Source organism: Ursus maritimus, unplaced genomic scaffold (genome assembly GCF_017311325.1).
Source record: "Ursus maritimus isolate PB19 unplaced genomic scaffold, ASM1731132v1 scaffold_2, whole genome shotgun sequence".
Classification (NCBI taxonomy): Eukaryota; Metazoa; Chordata; class Mammalia; order Carnivora; family Ursidae; genus Ursus; species Ursus maritimus.
In genome coordinates, this window is record NW_024424452.1 from 63040267 (window position 1) to 63057042 (window position 16776).

Sequence of the window (16776 nt, forward strand, 5' to 3'; positions counted from 1 at the left end):
GGGAGCAGTTGTGACCTGAAAGGAACCCAAGAGATTTTCCATTTCTTCTACCAGAGTTGGCTAATGGAGAAATCAGCTACATCAATTTCTAAAGGATAATAAATTAGAGAGCAAGGAGTATCAGAAATGAATGAGGGACTTCTGGTCATCACGTTGTCCCAGATGAATCTCAGGTACAGCTAGGATTGAGAACCATGGCACTAGGTGGACCCAGGCCCTCTGGGGTCCTCAGCCAGTGGCCTTCTCGTGCATCTCTTCTGTCGTCTCTTTTCAGGAAGTAAGAACTAAAGTTTGCACCTACCTTAGAGCTATGGTTCTGAGGAGCATGTGAGGATATTTTGAGCCTGTCACGTTCCTCTTCAGGGTGGTGAATTGGCTGGCCAACTCTTCTCTCAGGGGTTAGGGCCTTAGCCTGCCTCCTGTCTCCTCATTCCCTGCCCCTCCCCATTGCCATGCCAGAGACTGTGCGTATCAGTCACTGACATTTCTTAGCCCACTTGGTGGTTGGTAACTGCCCCCTCAGAGAACCATCAGCAGGGTAAACAAAGAGAGGAAGTAGGGTTACCAGTGAAATCCAAAAGGCCGAGCTGTTCTTCAGGTGGAAAACGTACAGCCCGTCACATGATCATCCTCTCTGGGGGCAGGAAATGTTTTAGAGAATGGAGAGCAAACTAGAGCTGCCTTTTCCCATGAGGAACCCCAGGCCTCAGACTGCAGAGTTTTCTCTGTGATTGGGAAGCTGCTGTCTGTGCCCCTCAGTAGCCTCGGCAACAGTGATGCTCACGGGTTGTGTCTTCCAGACCTCACTCCCCCGGGAGAGTTCTGAGCCAGGTGACTCGCTGGTCCTCCTTCTCATGATTGTTTCTTCTGCAGGGCGAACCCTGTTGGAGAAGCTATTCAGCCAGCAGGAGAACGGGCCTCCAGAAGAAGCAGAGAAGTTTTGCTCCCGGATCATTGCCATGGGTCTTCTACTTCCTTTCAGTGACTGCTTCCGGGAGCCGTGTGATCGAAATGCCCAATCCAGCTCAGCTCCGTTTGACGTAAGTAGGAACCTTTACTTCTGTCCGTGAGGCAGATGGCTGTCGAAACAGCGACTGTGATGTATGTCTGTCCAGCCACCCTATAATACAACCAAAACACGCAACGCAAGCCATCCTCCCCTCAGCCACTCCGCAGCTCAACATGTCTGTTTCTGAGCTTTCCTTCTTGACCAGAGTAATCTTAAGGATATTGGCCAAACCTCCTTTTCTGAACAGATGGCCACTTTCGACAGTTTTCTAGCCTGCTTTTATCAGTGAGGATTTTAAAGTGGCTCTGAGTCAGGACTACTGACTTTGCTGGTCGAGGACATTACTTCAGGAGCTTTGGTCCCAGGGGGCCGCAGGTTTCCATGGGCACCTAGAACGCTGTGTCAGTGGCTTCATAGCTCACCTGTGTACTAACCATGGATATGCAGCAGCGTTGTCTGCTTTCTCCCCAGCTCCCATTCACCAAGAGAATTAATACTGCAGGACGGTAATCCAGAAGGCATATTCGTAATTCCTAATGAATATCAGGACAGCTGGATTACCCTTTTCAAGCCAGGGTATTGCTAATCTTTCTCAGGTATGTGGTACATGTGTGACATGGTAGTTGTGTTGAGTCTGCATCGAAAACCCAGATATATAAGAATTCTCCTGTATGATTTTCTCACAAAAAATATTGAAGGTCTAATTTGCGTGGAGCCCAGTTATTTGTGAGGCAGAGTAAGGTTCTCACCCATGTGTGAGTCACTGTTGTCCTTTGCTTCCAGCTACACCTTCTGTGCCTTCAGTGAGTGAGGTAATGGTGAGTTTTGAAAGACAATGAAAATGAGCCCTGACTGAGACCAAGATGTGATAGTAAATAATAAAATGTCTGTATGTCCTGTATTTCTTCTTTGTCTTCTTCATACATTATAACCTATGTTTTTCCTTGATGTCCCTTCAGTATTAGGAAAATTAATCACATAAAATATCGTGAGATCTTCTTGATACTTCCCAAGTGAATGAAGTTTCCTCGGGATGTGCTATGACTTGTGAAAGTTCCCTCTTAAGATCTTTTTATTTATTTAATTATTTTTTAAATGACATTATAACTAATTACTGCTAGGTAGATCTTTTTCTTCTATAGGAAGAACTGGATAATTTAAATTTTTTCTTTCCTTTTTTTTTTTTTTTTTTGGAGAGGTGTTTGTTATTATAGAGACAGAATCTGGGGGACTGTGGTGGGCTAAAAGTCTTATAGAGCTGTGTTCTAGAAAATATATCAATTTATAAATTGGAATTAAAATCATTGTGGTACAGAGAAAAGCAAACCCTAGCCATGTCTAAAGCTTGCCTTTTGATTGAAACTATTCCCAAATTGACTGCATTTTCCTCTCTTAAAGATTAGAAGTCAAAAGTCTTATCACTCAAAAAATGTGAAATCGGAAAACTGAAAAGAATAGGGTAATTCTATACTTTCTTCTTCTTCTTTTTTTAATCTCTGAACTGGCTGCTTCTTATCTCCCACCTCCCCTCCACCCTTGTGTGAGAGAGCAGAAACTCCTCCCATCATTGTCTATCTGCAGGACAGTTGAGTGTGGCGTGGAGAGGGAAAAGCAAACAACAAACAAAATCCCTTAATGTGGTAGGAAGTCATTTCCTCATAATGGGGAATTTGTTTCCCCCAACTTTATGCAATTGCATTTTCTCCTTAGTTTATCTGTTCTGTAATACATCTCTACTCCCCCTGCCAAACAAAACACAAAATAAACACGAAATTAAAGGCACTCTAGTAAGAAATGTTAGTCCATATACTTAGACAACAGGTCAGTCACAGAACTGTGCATTTGCTATTTGCGGAGTCAAGGATTTTCTTCCAAACCCAGAAGAGGCAGCAATACAAGGAGTTATGTAGACTGAAGCGTTAGTGGAGGAATGGGGAGAAATGTACTTATCTGTGTGGAGAGAAGTTTCTGATAATTAGTCTCTCTGCTGATTTACAGAAAATTGCTGTTGGGAGGATGTCTAAGCAACAATTCTCTTGAGGACAGTTGCCTTCGAGACATAACACCATGTGGGAATAAACTCATTACTGGCACTCTTCCCACCCCAACTTTGTTCCCTTCTCTAAGAGCATCTGATTCCCTCCCCCTTCTCCTCCCTCCACTGGTACACGCAATTAAAGCAATGAAGAGTTTTGATTTAGGGGTCTTGCTGATATGGTTTATGGATTAGCCTTCTTCAACCCCCTTTTTTTTTTTTTTAAGATTTTATTTATTTATTCGACAGAGATAGAGACAGCCAGCGAGAGAGGGAACACAAGCACGGGGAGTGGGAGAGGAAGAAGCAGGCTCATAGCGGAGGAGCCTGATGTGGGGCTCGATCCCAGAGCACCGGGATCATGCCCTGAGCTGAAGGCAGACGCTTAACCGCTGTGCCACCCAGGCGCCCCTTCTTCAACCCTTTTTAGTCCCATGTTATATTATACATTTTTAAGGCCTAACATTTTGCTTTAGAAATCCTATAGAAAATATGAAAGGACTTGACATTTTCTCTTCATCTTTAACTTGGTTAAAGTTTCTAAGAACCCTAAAGGAAAAGGGCTTTGAGTGATAATGTTAATTCATTCACAAATGCTTACCAAATACATTCTATAGGCAGTATTTTAGGCTCCAGAGATATATTAGTAAGGAAGAGAAAAAAGATTTTTTTTTTTTTTTGAGAAATAAGATTTCTGTTGTCTTGAAATTTATATCCTTATCACAGTGGGAAGAGACACATAAAAAATAAAAACCAAAAACCAACAAGAAAAAACTGAAACTAGAACAACAACAAATAACAGTGTAGGTCATGAATTTACATCAGATTCTAGTAAATGCTACAAAGAAAATAAACCCTAGTAATATGATAGGGTCAATGAGGGTGGAGTAGGGTGAATGTGGGGGAAGCTCACTAAGGATCCATGATGGGAGGTCTGAGGGAAGGTCATTCCAGGAAGCTCACCGGGCAAGTACAAAGGGTCTGGGGAGAGCATAGACATGACCGAAGCAAGGCACAGCCTGAGCACCTGTGTAGCTGAAATTTCATGAGATGAGGGCAGAAAGGACTTGGGGTCAGAATATGCAAGGTCTTGAAAGCCATGGAATGACAGATGTTTTTTTGTTGTTCTTTTAATGAGGAGCTTTTGGAAGGTTTTGTGCAGGGGAATAACATATTTTACATGGATCACTTGGCCTGGTGTTTGGATAATGGAGTAGAGGGGGCAGAAGTAGAAGAAGAAACACCAGGTGGGCACAGTAGTTGCGTGAGGAATGGTGGCAGTACTTGGGGTAGGATGGTGGTGAGGGAGTTAGAGAAGAGTCCTTAGGTATGGGATGGATTCTGGAGGCAGAGCTGATGGGACTTCTGGTGGGTTAGACATGGCAGCAATGGAAAAAGGAAGTCAACTATAACTTCTTGGTTTCTGATTTTAAGTCGCTGGGTGGATGGTCATGCCATTTATCGAAATGGAGAAGATAGGTCCATTTTAGGAGGAAAATGTTGTAAGGACAGAACTAGTGCTTGTTATATACTTTTCTTGAATAAAGTTCTGTTAATTTAGAAAACTAATACCAAGCATATATTTGACAAACATAAGCTTTTGCTTTTTGCTGGTGGAATGATGTTGACTTTATTAGACAATCAAAATTAGGGCCATGGTAGTCAAAGATATTTCAGCCATCAGAAGGGCTGGTAGCCCTTTGCATAGCCATGTCATAACAGAAAGAAAAATTGAGCTTCTTTATCCTTTGTCCATCCTCTTTTTCTGTTTCCATTACTAATCTGGGGACCCAGAAGTTATCACTTTACTTGTTATTCTCTGACAGTATCCTCACATTTGCCTTTTGCTTTTTTTTTCTTTTCATTTTGTTATCTCGCAATTCTAAGCTAGATCATTTCTTTCTTTTTTTTTCAGATTTTATTCATTTATTTGAGAGAAAGAGAGAAAAAGCAGTGGGGAGGGGCAGAGGAAAATAGAGAGAGGGGGGAGGAAGGGAGGAAGGGGGGGAGGAAAGGAGGGAGGGAGAGAGAAGGGGAGGGAGAGAGAGAAGCAGACTCCCTGCTGAGCAGGAAGGCCAATGGGGGACTCGATCCCAGGACCCAGAGGTCATGAGCCGAAGGCAGACACTTAACTGACTGAACCACCCAGGTGCCCCTTAGCTAGATCATTTCTAACAAGAGAAAACACATGCATAATACAACGGCTTAGTAGATTGTATTGTTTAATTGTAGGTCATGGTATTTTTTTTTTGTGGGGAAGAAAGATATTTTTTCTCTTTGGAGTCTGTTCTAGTCATTTCTCAAGTGTGAGAAAAAAATCTCTCCTGAAAGTGTCCATTGTAAATCCTTAGAAATAGCAAAACCTTCACTATTATGACACACACAATTGACCCTTAAACAAAATGGGGATTAGGGACGCCAAGCCCCTACACAGTCAAAAATCCACATATAACTTTTGACTTCTCCCAAATTTAACTACGAATGGCCTACTGTTGGTTGGAAACCTTACCAATAACATAAACTGTCGATTAACTCTCTTTGTTCTATGTATTACATACTGTATTCTTACAATAAAGTAAGGTAGAGAAAAGAATATGTTATTAAGAAAATCATAAGGAAGGGAAATACATTTACTGTACTATAAAAAATCTACATATAAGTGAACCCACATAGTTCAAACCTGAGTTGTTCAAGAATCAACTGTAATTTGCAGTTTCGGGCCACCGCCCTGCTCATGGTGGACGAGACATGCTGGTCCTCAGCCTGTGGCTGATCACAGGCCCCGCTCATTGCCTGTTAGGTGTAGACGGAGGTCATTATGCAAGAATAGGTCCAGTAATAATAGTCCCTTAAGATTCCTTTTCTTTTGAATACTTTTTTTTTTAATGATTTTCATTTATTTGAGGGCACCTGGGTGGCTCAGTCCGTTAAGCGTCTGTGTTCGGCAAAGGTCATGATCCCAATCGAGCCTGGTATCTGGCTCCCTGCGCAGTGAGGAGTCTGCTTCTCCCTCTGCCCTCCTCCTTGCTCGTGCTGTGTCTCTCACGCTGTCTCTCTCAAATAAATAAATAAAAATCTTTAAATAAAAATTTTTAAAAGTTTTTTTATTTGAGAGAGAGAGGGAAACAGGGAGAGTATGGGTGGGGGGAGCAGCAGAGGGAGAGGGACAATCAGACTCCCCACTGAGCAGGGAGCCCGATGCAGGACTCGATCCCAAGACCCTGAGATCATGACCTGAGCCAAAGTCAGATGCTTAACCGACTGAGCCACCAAGGTGCCCTTCTTTTGAATACTTTTATTCATATTAGATTTCTGAGTCCTATTCATCAGTGGCTGTTTTCCAGTAAATCACAGTTATCTGTTGATTATCCATCAGCAAGCTCTTTTAGGATTTCTTCAATCATCACTGTGTCAGAGATCACAATATCTCTTTACAACACAAAAAACAAAGCCAAAGATTTTGGCTGGAGTAGATGATTATACCTGCTTAGTCCTTTAGAATCGATTTCATTCATTCATTCATTCATTCATTCATTCATTCATTCATTCAGATTTATGTATTTATTTCAGAGAGTGAGAAAGAGAGATTGGTAGTGGGCGAGAGAGTATCAAGCAGACGGTGTGCTGAGTGTGGGCTCAGTCCACAACCCCGAGATCACATCCTGAGCAGAAACCAAGAGTGGATGGCACCGACCGCACCACCCGAGCGCCCCAGGACCGATTTTAATCATTTTTCTAGTAGAACATTTTTGGATGCTGGGCTCTTTTGGGTTTGGCAGATTTTGCTAGTTTGCTAGTCCCCAAGCTTACCGGATGGGTGGGAATTTCTTGCTCTGTATGTAAATGGACTTAACGTTTAGATGACTCTATTAGCAAGGCTAGAAATAAAGGGAAGGAAGACATAAAAAATTAGGCTAAAAAGGAATAAAGGAAACACAATCCTGGACCTGTTGGAAAAATCATTCATTAATCAAAACCAATAGTGGTTTCCACCAGAAAACCAATGAAATGTTCTCCGCTCACTGTCACCAAAAGCCAGAATGAAGACTTTAAGTGAACAAATAGAAATGATCATTTGTATTTGAATCCAATTTTTTTCAGAGTAGGAAGAATACTTGGATGCTATTTAGTGAAAGCCACACACATCTTTTACTGAGACACAGTAAAGCCAAGTCATCGTTTAGCTGTAAGAGAATGTACGCGTGCGAACACACACACACGCGCGCACACACACACATTTATATAACACACACACGCACACACACGCACACACTTATATAACACACACGCACATACACACACGCACACACACACGCACACACACGCACACACACTTATATAACACACACGCACACACACTTATATAACACACACACTTATATAACACGCACATACACACACACGCACACACACACGCACACACACACATATAACACACACTTATATAACACACACGCACACACACACGCACACACACACATATAACACACACTTATATAACACACACGCACACACACACGCACACACACACGCACATACACTTATATAACACGTCTTACACACCACATACACACACACGGAGCACACACACTTATGTAACTCGCGCCGGCACACACACCGCACACACACCGCACCTTACCACCTATATATAACAACGCGCGCACACACACTTATATAACACACACGCACCACACACGCACACACACACGCACACACACTTATATAACGCGCGTGCGCGCACACACACGCACACACACCACACACGCACACACACGCACACACACGCGCACACACACTTATATAACACGCGCGCACACATGCACACACACACGCACACACTTATATAACACGCGCGCACACACACTTATATAACACACACGCACACATGCACACATACACGCACACACTTATATAACACACACGCGCACACACACTTATATAACACTTATATACAAATAACACGCACATACACACACACGCACACACCACACACACGCACACACACGCACACACTTATATAACACGCGCGCGCGCACACACACGCACACATGCACACACACACTTATATAACACACACGCACACACACGCACACACACTTATATAACACACGCGCACACACACTTATATAACACACGCACGCACACGCACACACACGCACACACACTTATACAACACACACTTATATAACACACATGCACACACGCACACGCACACACACACTTATATAACACACGCACACACTTATATAACACACACACGCACGCACACACTTATATAACACACACTTATATAACACACACGCACACACTTATATAACACACACACACTTATATAACACACACATGCACACACACACACGCACACACTTATATAACACACACTTATATAACACACGCGCACACATGCACGCACACACACACATACACACATTACTAATCGACCTTTATTTTGAAACGTTTATTGTAGCTGACCATTTCTGTCCCTTGCAGACTTCTCTCTAATCTCAACATAGGAGGCAGTCGTAAAATAGATTTCATTTACCGAAATTCATTTTGTAGCCACATTTTACATCTATTCCATACTCAGGAAATCATCGCCTAAACTCATGAGAAGCAGGGTGACAATAGTAGGTTGAACCTATAATCTTTTCCCTCAGTTTTATTCATTTTAGTTTTTGTTTGTTTGTTTAATTTTAAGGACTTAAAAGGTGTCTAAGTGTCTATACTCACCTGGTTAAAGGAGAGCTCTGCCCCTCCCAAGGCCCCTCCCACCCTGGTCCTACCCCAGCCTGGTTCTCCTTGTTCTTGTTTTTCTGGTTTTGACCCTGGTGTTGTAAGTTTGCTGATTCAGTTTGGTTAGTGACTGTGCCTTTAGGGTGTCACAGACCAGGATTTAGGTATTTCCCAACACTTCCCCTCCCCATTCCTTCCAGTATAGTTAATACTGCTCTTCCAGCTTCCCTTTCGTAATTCTTCCTTGAGCCTTAAATAATATGCTTCAGATTATTTTGTTGTCTCACCAACTTCAGATAATGTCTGCCGCAGCCCCAGCGACCTCATACAATTATGCTACCAGAGTCTACCTTCCCTCCTAATCTGAACCTGAACTCTTCTAGCTTCTGCCAAGGGCACGTTTATCCTTAGGGTATATTTTTAAAGTTAATTTTTAATTTTATTTTAAGAGTTGAAAATATTTGGATGCTCTGTAACTATTGCCCCGCAGAGGCGGTAGTGTACTCTGATTTCATTTCTTTCTTAATATCCCAATATCACAGCCCTCAGGCCACTCAGACAGGGGTGTTCCTAAGGTTAAGTTCCAACGGATTCTGTTATTTCAGTAAACAATCACTTGCTCAGAAGTATCCCATATTTAGTTCAGTTTACATTGGCTTTATCCCTTTCTTATACAGGGAGCCCTCATCTAGTACAACAAAGTATTTTGTTTTAATTTAATTTAATTTAACTATTTAATTTAATTTTGGGAGAGGAAACCTGTATCTATCTTCCTTCCTTCCTTTCCTTCTCTCTCTTTCTTCCTTTCCTTTTCTTTCCTTTTTTTCTTTCTTTCTTTCTCTTTCTTTCTTTCTTTCTTTCTTTCTTTCTTTCTTTCTCTATATTCTCAATATCTTTAAGTTTGTACCCCTATTCTTACCATTTAATGGAGTTCACTCAATTTTTCTTGAAGACTACTGCTGTGGTCTGAATATTTGTGTCCAAAATTCATAGGTTGGAATCCTTATACGCAATGTGATGGTATTTGAAGGTGGGGCCTTTGGGAAGTGACTAGATCATGAATCGGGGATCCCACACAGCTGTCTCTCCTTCCACCATGTCAGGATGCAGTGAGAAGGCACTACTATGAATCAGGAAGAGGCCTTCACCAGATAAGGAGACCATGTTGGTTCCTTTGGACTTCCAGTCTCTAGCACTGTGAGAAACTTTGTTGTTTCTCAGCCACCCAAACTGTGGTGTTTTGTTATGGCAGTGTGAATGGACTAAGGCAACTACTAGCTTCCTCCTCTTCTAATTTAGATCATGTTCTTGATACGTAATTATCGTTTTGCTTTGTTTTTCTTCTATTTGTTTTTTTTGTTGTTGTTTTTGTTTTTGTTTTTGGTCAGCTCCTCCCTTTTTTCTTGCCCTGCCCCTAATTATTGGGAACACACAAATTAAAAGAAAACCTCTACTCTCAACTGATTTACAGCCACTTAAAACAAATAAGATATGCAAAGAAATTATTAGACTGTAGTGGTTCAAAAGGGCTCTGTAGTCAGACTGTCCTGGATTTGAGGTCTGAATTTCCCATTTACTGTGTAAGCTTAGGTAAATGGGTTAGTTTCTTAAAATTTCTTTCTTCTATAAAATGAGCAGTGGTGTAGTAGTTTCTGAGTAAGAAGAAAGCTTGAATACAAGTAAAGCATTTTGCACATTATGGGGCATACAGTAAGTGTTCAATGTATGTTAACTGTTACCAGAGATCATGATCATATTTGGAGTTCAGTGGAGACATGTACAGCGGGGGGTTTGCAAAGGAGAAAATTAACTGAGTCTCCTCGGTAACTCAGTAGATAATCCTTGGGGTGAGACTTGAGGGTGGGCTTGGAATTTGCTGCAGAGATCAGCCAGTTCAGGAGAAGTCTATGTATGAGCCTACAGATGTAGGCGACCATAGCTTCTAATTATTTCTGGAGGTGTAAATTGGGAGAATGATAGGTGAGAGGAGACCAGACATAAAAACAAAGATATTTATGTCACCTTGGAGATGTTTTTAGTATATGTGCTGCTGAAGCAAGCACTCCTTGGGGATGTTTGTAAATAATTTTTAGTAGTTAAGCTATAAACAGATTGGCATTAAAAATCATTCTGGTGGCAGAGTGGAAAATGAAGAAATTTAAAATTAGTGTCTGGGTGATCAGTAAAAATGTCTAAACTGAAACAGGCAATGCTGATGAGAGGAGACAGCTATGGCATTAATTAAAATTTAGAATTGATGGGCCTTGTCGTTTGATTAGATATGGGGAAGTGAAGGAGTAGATGATTTCTTTGGTTTCTGATTGGCTTCTCTGGGCGGACAATGATACTCTACAAAGAGGTAGAATACTAAAGGGAAATAGTTTCAGGGAAGATGGTAATTCTCTCTTGGACATCTAGAATGTGTGGTTGTTCGGGACTTGATGGTTGGTAATTCCTAGAGGGCGAAGGAGCTGATGTAACTAACATCACCACTGTTGCCTAAAAGATAAGCAGATGTAGAAAACTAAGATAAAGAGTAATAAACGAAGATTAAAATTCTTAAGGACAGTGAAGAATAGGTGTACTGAGAATGGACTCATGGGAGGCTGTGCCTGTCAGAAGATACTGGGATTTTAGAATTCAGAAGTCAAGCTGTTCTACTGATCCCAAAGTCTGTGGAGTGTAATGCTCATTGTCATTGTCATTGGAATTGAGGTGTTGAGGGTATTGGCTTGGACTTAGTGTCCCACAGAACGGTGGAAGAGTAGATATTGAGATTCAGACAAAGGATAGTGCCATCCAGTCCTTGACGAGCATAAGGCTGTGTGGAGGTTAGTCAGTTTCTGCAGTGAGAGGGAATAGATGATAACAGTGCTGTGTGATATGGCTTCAAAGGTGCAGAGGATTTTGCACAGGGTGGGCATGGAATATTTTCTAGATGATTACGGAGGGCTAGATTATGAGGCCACGTTTTACAAGAGGAATCAGGAAAATTTCCTTTTAGTTTAGTCCTTACGTGCTTGACTTACCCCGTCAGCCTTTTTAATTACCTTCTTGGGTCTGCCCATTACTGGTCTCCAGTCCAGACTCCTTATGCTTTCCTAGGGATTCTTGATTTGGGGCCATGTTCCCTTCCAGATATATATGTCAGTGTCTGAAGACATTTTTGGTTGCCACGTGGGGGAGGGCTGCAGCGGCATCTTCCCTCCCCAATGAAGGATTTTCCAGTACAAAATGCCAATAGCTGAGAAACCCCACAATGTACATCCTACATAAAGCCTTTAGTGATTTCTCTATCAGAGTGAAGTATCAGTGCCTCGGACCTCCATGATCTGCCTCCAGCCTCCAACCCTTTCATATTTCTCCAGTTCACAACGCATTTCCTTTTTGTTCCTCCAAACTCTGTTCTTTACCATGCTGAAAATCTATCAGTTTCACAGCTGTCTATACTTTCTCTCATCCCTGGAGCTGAGTACTACTGCTTCTGGTCCCAAACTATTATTACCATGTTAAGCTCTACTTTTTTTTTTATAGACTGCTATCCAGAATTCCCTCTGAGATACCTTTAACCATCCAAGCCTGAAATTTCTCTCTTAATGGATATATAATTTGCTTACTTACCCTGTAATGCCCCAGTGCAAATTAAATTTTGTGTGAAGGTGTTCCTAGGATCAGTGCAATGTTTTGTCCCTGTCGTTGACCATAGAAACACAGATCTATGGTAAATATAGGAATTAGGTCTCCCCAGAGCGGTTAAGAGGAGACCTTAGTCCTAGACTGGATTACAATCTCATCTACTCCACTTAAGAAGTTAGGACATTTACCCAAGGTCACAGATTAAAATTTTCATGTGCAATAATAGCGTCTACCTCTGGAGTTTTTTGAATATTATATGAGATTGATAAAACATGGCACAATCCCTGGCATATAATAAGTCCCCAGTAAATATTAGCAATTACTATTTTTAATTATGATCTTTCAAGTTCCTGTCATAGAACCTTGTGTTGCCCTTCAATAAATACGCCTTGATTTCGTGAAGCAGAGGGCTGTAAGGAAAACCTTGGTGACAGAGGAGAAGAGGAACTAGAGAATCCATTAAGTGATTTGTCTTGAATGATCAAGAGTTACCTATATTTAACAATCTTGTAAATACTCGGAGGGAGAGCAGATGGAGGATGGGATGGAATACGGATTTGCTCAGAAATTTGTTGGCTTGAGAATTGACTCTGTTGGATCCCTGCTTCTGGGCTTATTGCCATTCTTTCTTAATCCATTTGCTACTCAAGATTTTACTGCTGTAATTACCATATTTCCCCCCCAACATGTCCTCCCAACATCTTTGTGGATGAAGTGGAACGGAGATTGAGGGAGTAGGAGAATCTATGGGGGACGTAACTGCAAACTGTGAAGGGGAGTCGTCATGCCCACTTGGTGCTGTGTTCATGACCACTTCACATTGACTGCATGCTACCTCTGGTTCCGACGAGTACTCAAATCTTGGCAGATAACTTACATATTTGCTGTTTTAGCTCTCAGTGTTTATGTGTATGAATGTCTGGCATACTTTACAGATAATGTGGCATGAATGAATGGCTTTCTGTAACACCTCCCCGAAGAATAAGGACCTCTGTTTCACTCAGCATTCCTACAACAGAGGAGCCCAAAAGCAGAGATTGGTTTGCTACACAACATTGCTCCTCTCTTTCAAAGAACTCTACCACATGGAAGAAGTTTGATTTTCTTGGCTGGATAATTCAGTAAAATAATTGAAGGGAATAGTCAATAAATATAAACAGGAAAAAATCTGCTTACTATTCTTCATTTTCTCCAAAAGGCATATTTTCATATAATTTTATTTTTAGTTATAAAATAGATTTATCTCATAAAGAATGTAATAAGTGGATATTATCAAGAAGTTCCTACTTGATTTCTTTCTTTGCAGGCTGCACATTCGTATGGTTTTAAAAAAAATTGCTTTGCATTACTAACCTCTCTTTACCACAGGATTGATTGTGTGTTGCGTTAAATTATGTCTGCCACGTTTGTAGTCCATACAGTTCAGTGTGAAATAGAAGACTTTTAATATATGTTTTAAACTTTGTTATTTCTCTGGACTCCATTATTTTAAAAAATGTTCTGTCACATTCTTTTTATCCTGAGAATTTATTTTTATTTTTATTATTTTTAAAAGATTTTATTTATTTATTTTTCAGAGTGAGAGAGAAAGGGAGCATGAGCAGGGGGAGGGGCAGAGGAAGTCAGCAGACTCTCTGTCGAGCAGGGAGCATCACATGGGGCTGGATCCCAGAACCCTGGGATCATGACCTGAGCCGAAGGCAGACGCTTAACTGACTGAGCCACCCAGGCATCCCAATCCGGACAATTTATAGTGATTTGTCCCTGGTTACTGTTCAGTGAATGGCTGTATGACTGGATCCTGTAGTAATCAATGTCCAAGTTTTATACATTTGAGTTTAAGCATATATATTTTGAGATTATTTGAATATTTTGATCTGATATGTGATTTAGTAAATTTCTAACACACGCTGCTTTTGTGTATTTCATTTAAGAATGTAAAACAAGGTTACTTAAAAATAAAAAGGGGTCATTAGTTCAAGCTCCACGTTAGGGGTAAAGATTATTTAAAAAGTAAATAAAAATTTAAAAAAATACCACAGATTTGGTGGCTTAAACAACAGAGATTGGGGCCCTTGCCCGGCTCAGTCAGTAGAGCATGGAACTCTTGATCTCAGGGTTGTGAGTTCCAGCCCCACATTGGGTGTAGAGATTACTTAAAGAAAAAGAAAAAAAAAAAAAAAGGTAAAACAGGTGAATCCCCCCCAAAATTAGGCTGAATTCAAGAGTGTTGTTATAAAAGTGGTAAGGGCAACTAATTGTTATTCCCTCACCACAAAGTTTTCCAAGCTTTCTGAGTTTTAGAGTAATCTCCAACCATAAAGTTAATGGAAGTTCAGGAAAATCAATTTCTAAAAATAAATTATTGGCAGTCATACTTTTTAAGGCAGTGACATACTTTCTCCTTCATGATTTGTTTTTTCCTCATTTAAGAGTATTAAGCTATTAGAGGTATCTGTTTTGGCTTTCACAACTGGTTCTTTTTATCAACCACTTGGCCAACAGTGCTGAGTGACTCAGAATTCATTTTGAATTTATATGATGGACTTTTATTAAAATGGGTGACTTAGCCCAACTTTTCTGTCATGATTTTCTTTTCTTATCCTTCTCCTGGATATGCACTGAATATTAATAAGTTCTGTTGAAGTGACTCACATTTCCTGTTGTCTTTCTTATCTCAAGAGTCAGGAGAAGTATAGAATTATGAATCTATGGCAAAGTGAAGGTAACTTGTATTGAGAAGACATCACCCAACCAGAAATTTAGAGGTTATTTTTTTTCTCTTTGGATACCTGAAAGATTTATTCCATTTTTATTATCTTTATTGTCTAGATCAGGGGTTGGCAGAGTTTTTCAAAGTTGGCCAGATAGAAGATATTTTAGGTTTTAATAAATATTTACATCTTCATCACGACTACTCAGCTCTGCTGGTGTTGGGTGAAAGCAGCCGTAGACAATGTGTAATGAAAAAGCATGGTTGTGTTTCCTGATAAAACTATTTTCAGAGATGGGCAGCTGGCCAGATTTGGCCCGTGGACTGTGGATTGCTGACCCTGGTCTATGCTCAGGTGAGACTGAAAAAGTGAATCTGTTGTGTGAGTTTGATTTTTCTGTCTCTCACCATGTGTGGTCATTGGCCAGTTACACAATATTTATTGATTTTTTCCATGAAAAGTGCAGATCGTCTCCTGTGCTTGTTGGCTTTCTGTCAAAAGGATGAAAAGACATAGCAGCACCCTGTCTAATAGGAGGGGTGTTGGTAGAAGAGTTTTGAGGTTTGCGTGGTCAGTTATGAGCATGGGGAGACAGAGTGACAACATTAGACGCTGGATCGTATCCAGAGCCATTCACAAAGGCTTCTGAAAGAATGTTTAGGAATTGGAACTCAATCCTGAGAGCATGGAGGGTTTTAGCTGGAGGAATGTGATGTGATCAGATCCATGTTTTAGAAAGAGCATTCTGGATGTTTGTGGAGTATGGCCTGAGTGGTGTTGGATCTATATGGTTTGGAGGCTGAGAGATTCTGAAGAGTTGTTGCAATAATCAAGGAGAGGGGAGATGATTGCCTTCGACTATGTGAGTAGTAGTGGGGATGAACAAAGGGCAATTCTTTTTTCTTTTATTTATTTTTTCTTTTTTTAATTTTTAAATTTTTTTAAATTTTATTTATTTGACAGAGAGAGATAGCCAACGAGAGAGGGAACACAAGCAAGGGGAGTGGGAGAGGAAGAAGCAGGCTCCCAGCGGAGGAGCCCGATGCGGGGCTCAATCCCAGAATGCCGGGATCACGCCCTGAGCCGAAGGCAGACGCTTAATGACTGAGCCACCCAGGCGCCCCTCTTTTTTCTTTTAAAAATTATATTCATTTATCTGAGAGAGAGCGTGCACATACGCATGTGTGGGGGGAGGGAGAGGAGTAGGAGAGAGACAAGCAGAGTCTCTGCTGAATCAGGAGCCTGACCCGGGGATGATCCCAGGACCCCGACATTATGACCTGAGCTGAAGTCAGACCCTTAATCAACTGAGCCACTCAGGCGCCCCAACAAAGGCCACTTCTGATGGTTCTTAGTTCTCAAACTCTAGCAGGCGTTGGAATCACCTGGAGGGTTTGTTAAGACATAAATTGCTGGGCTCCATCTCTAGAGTTTCTGATGCTATGAGTCTGAGGATAGGGTTGATGAATCTGCATTTCTTTTCTTTTCTTTTCTTTCTTTCTTTCTTTCTTTCTTTCTTTCTTTCTTTCTTTCTTTCTTTCAGATTTTATTTATTTATTTGACAGACAGAGACACAGCCAGTGAGAGAGGGAACACAAGCAGGGGGAGTGGGAGAGGAAGAAGCAGGCTCCCAACACAGCAGGGAGCCC

The 16776-nt window shown here is 41.2% G+C and overlaps 1 protein-coding gene across 1 annotated transcript in view; it reads left to right on the forward strand.

Annotated features, from left to right (window-relative positions):
• FMN2 (formin 2) overlaps positions 1-16776 on the forward strand; it is a 357463-nt gene that overhangs the window by 36663 nt on the left and 304024 nt on the right. Inside the window, exon 2 of the mRNA XM_040636046.1 lies at positions 874-1040. Within this exon, the coding sequence (XP_040491980.1) occupies positions 874-1040 (167 nt within the window). The remainder of the gene's footprint in view (positions 1-873; positions 1041-16776) is intronic.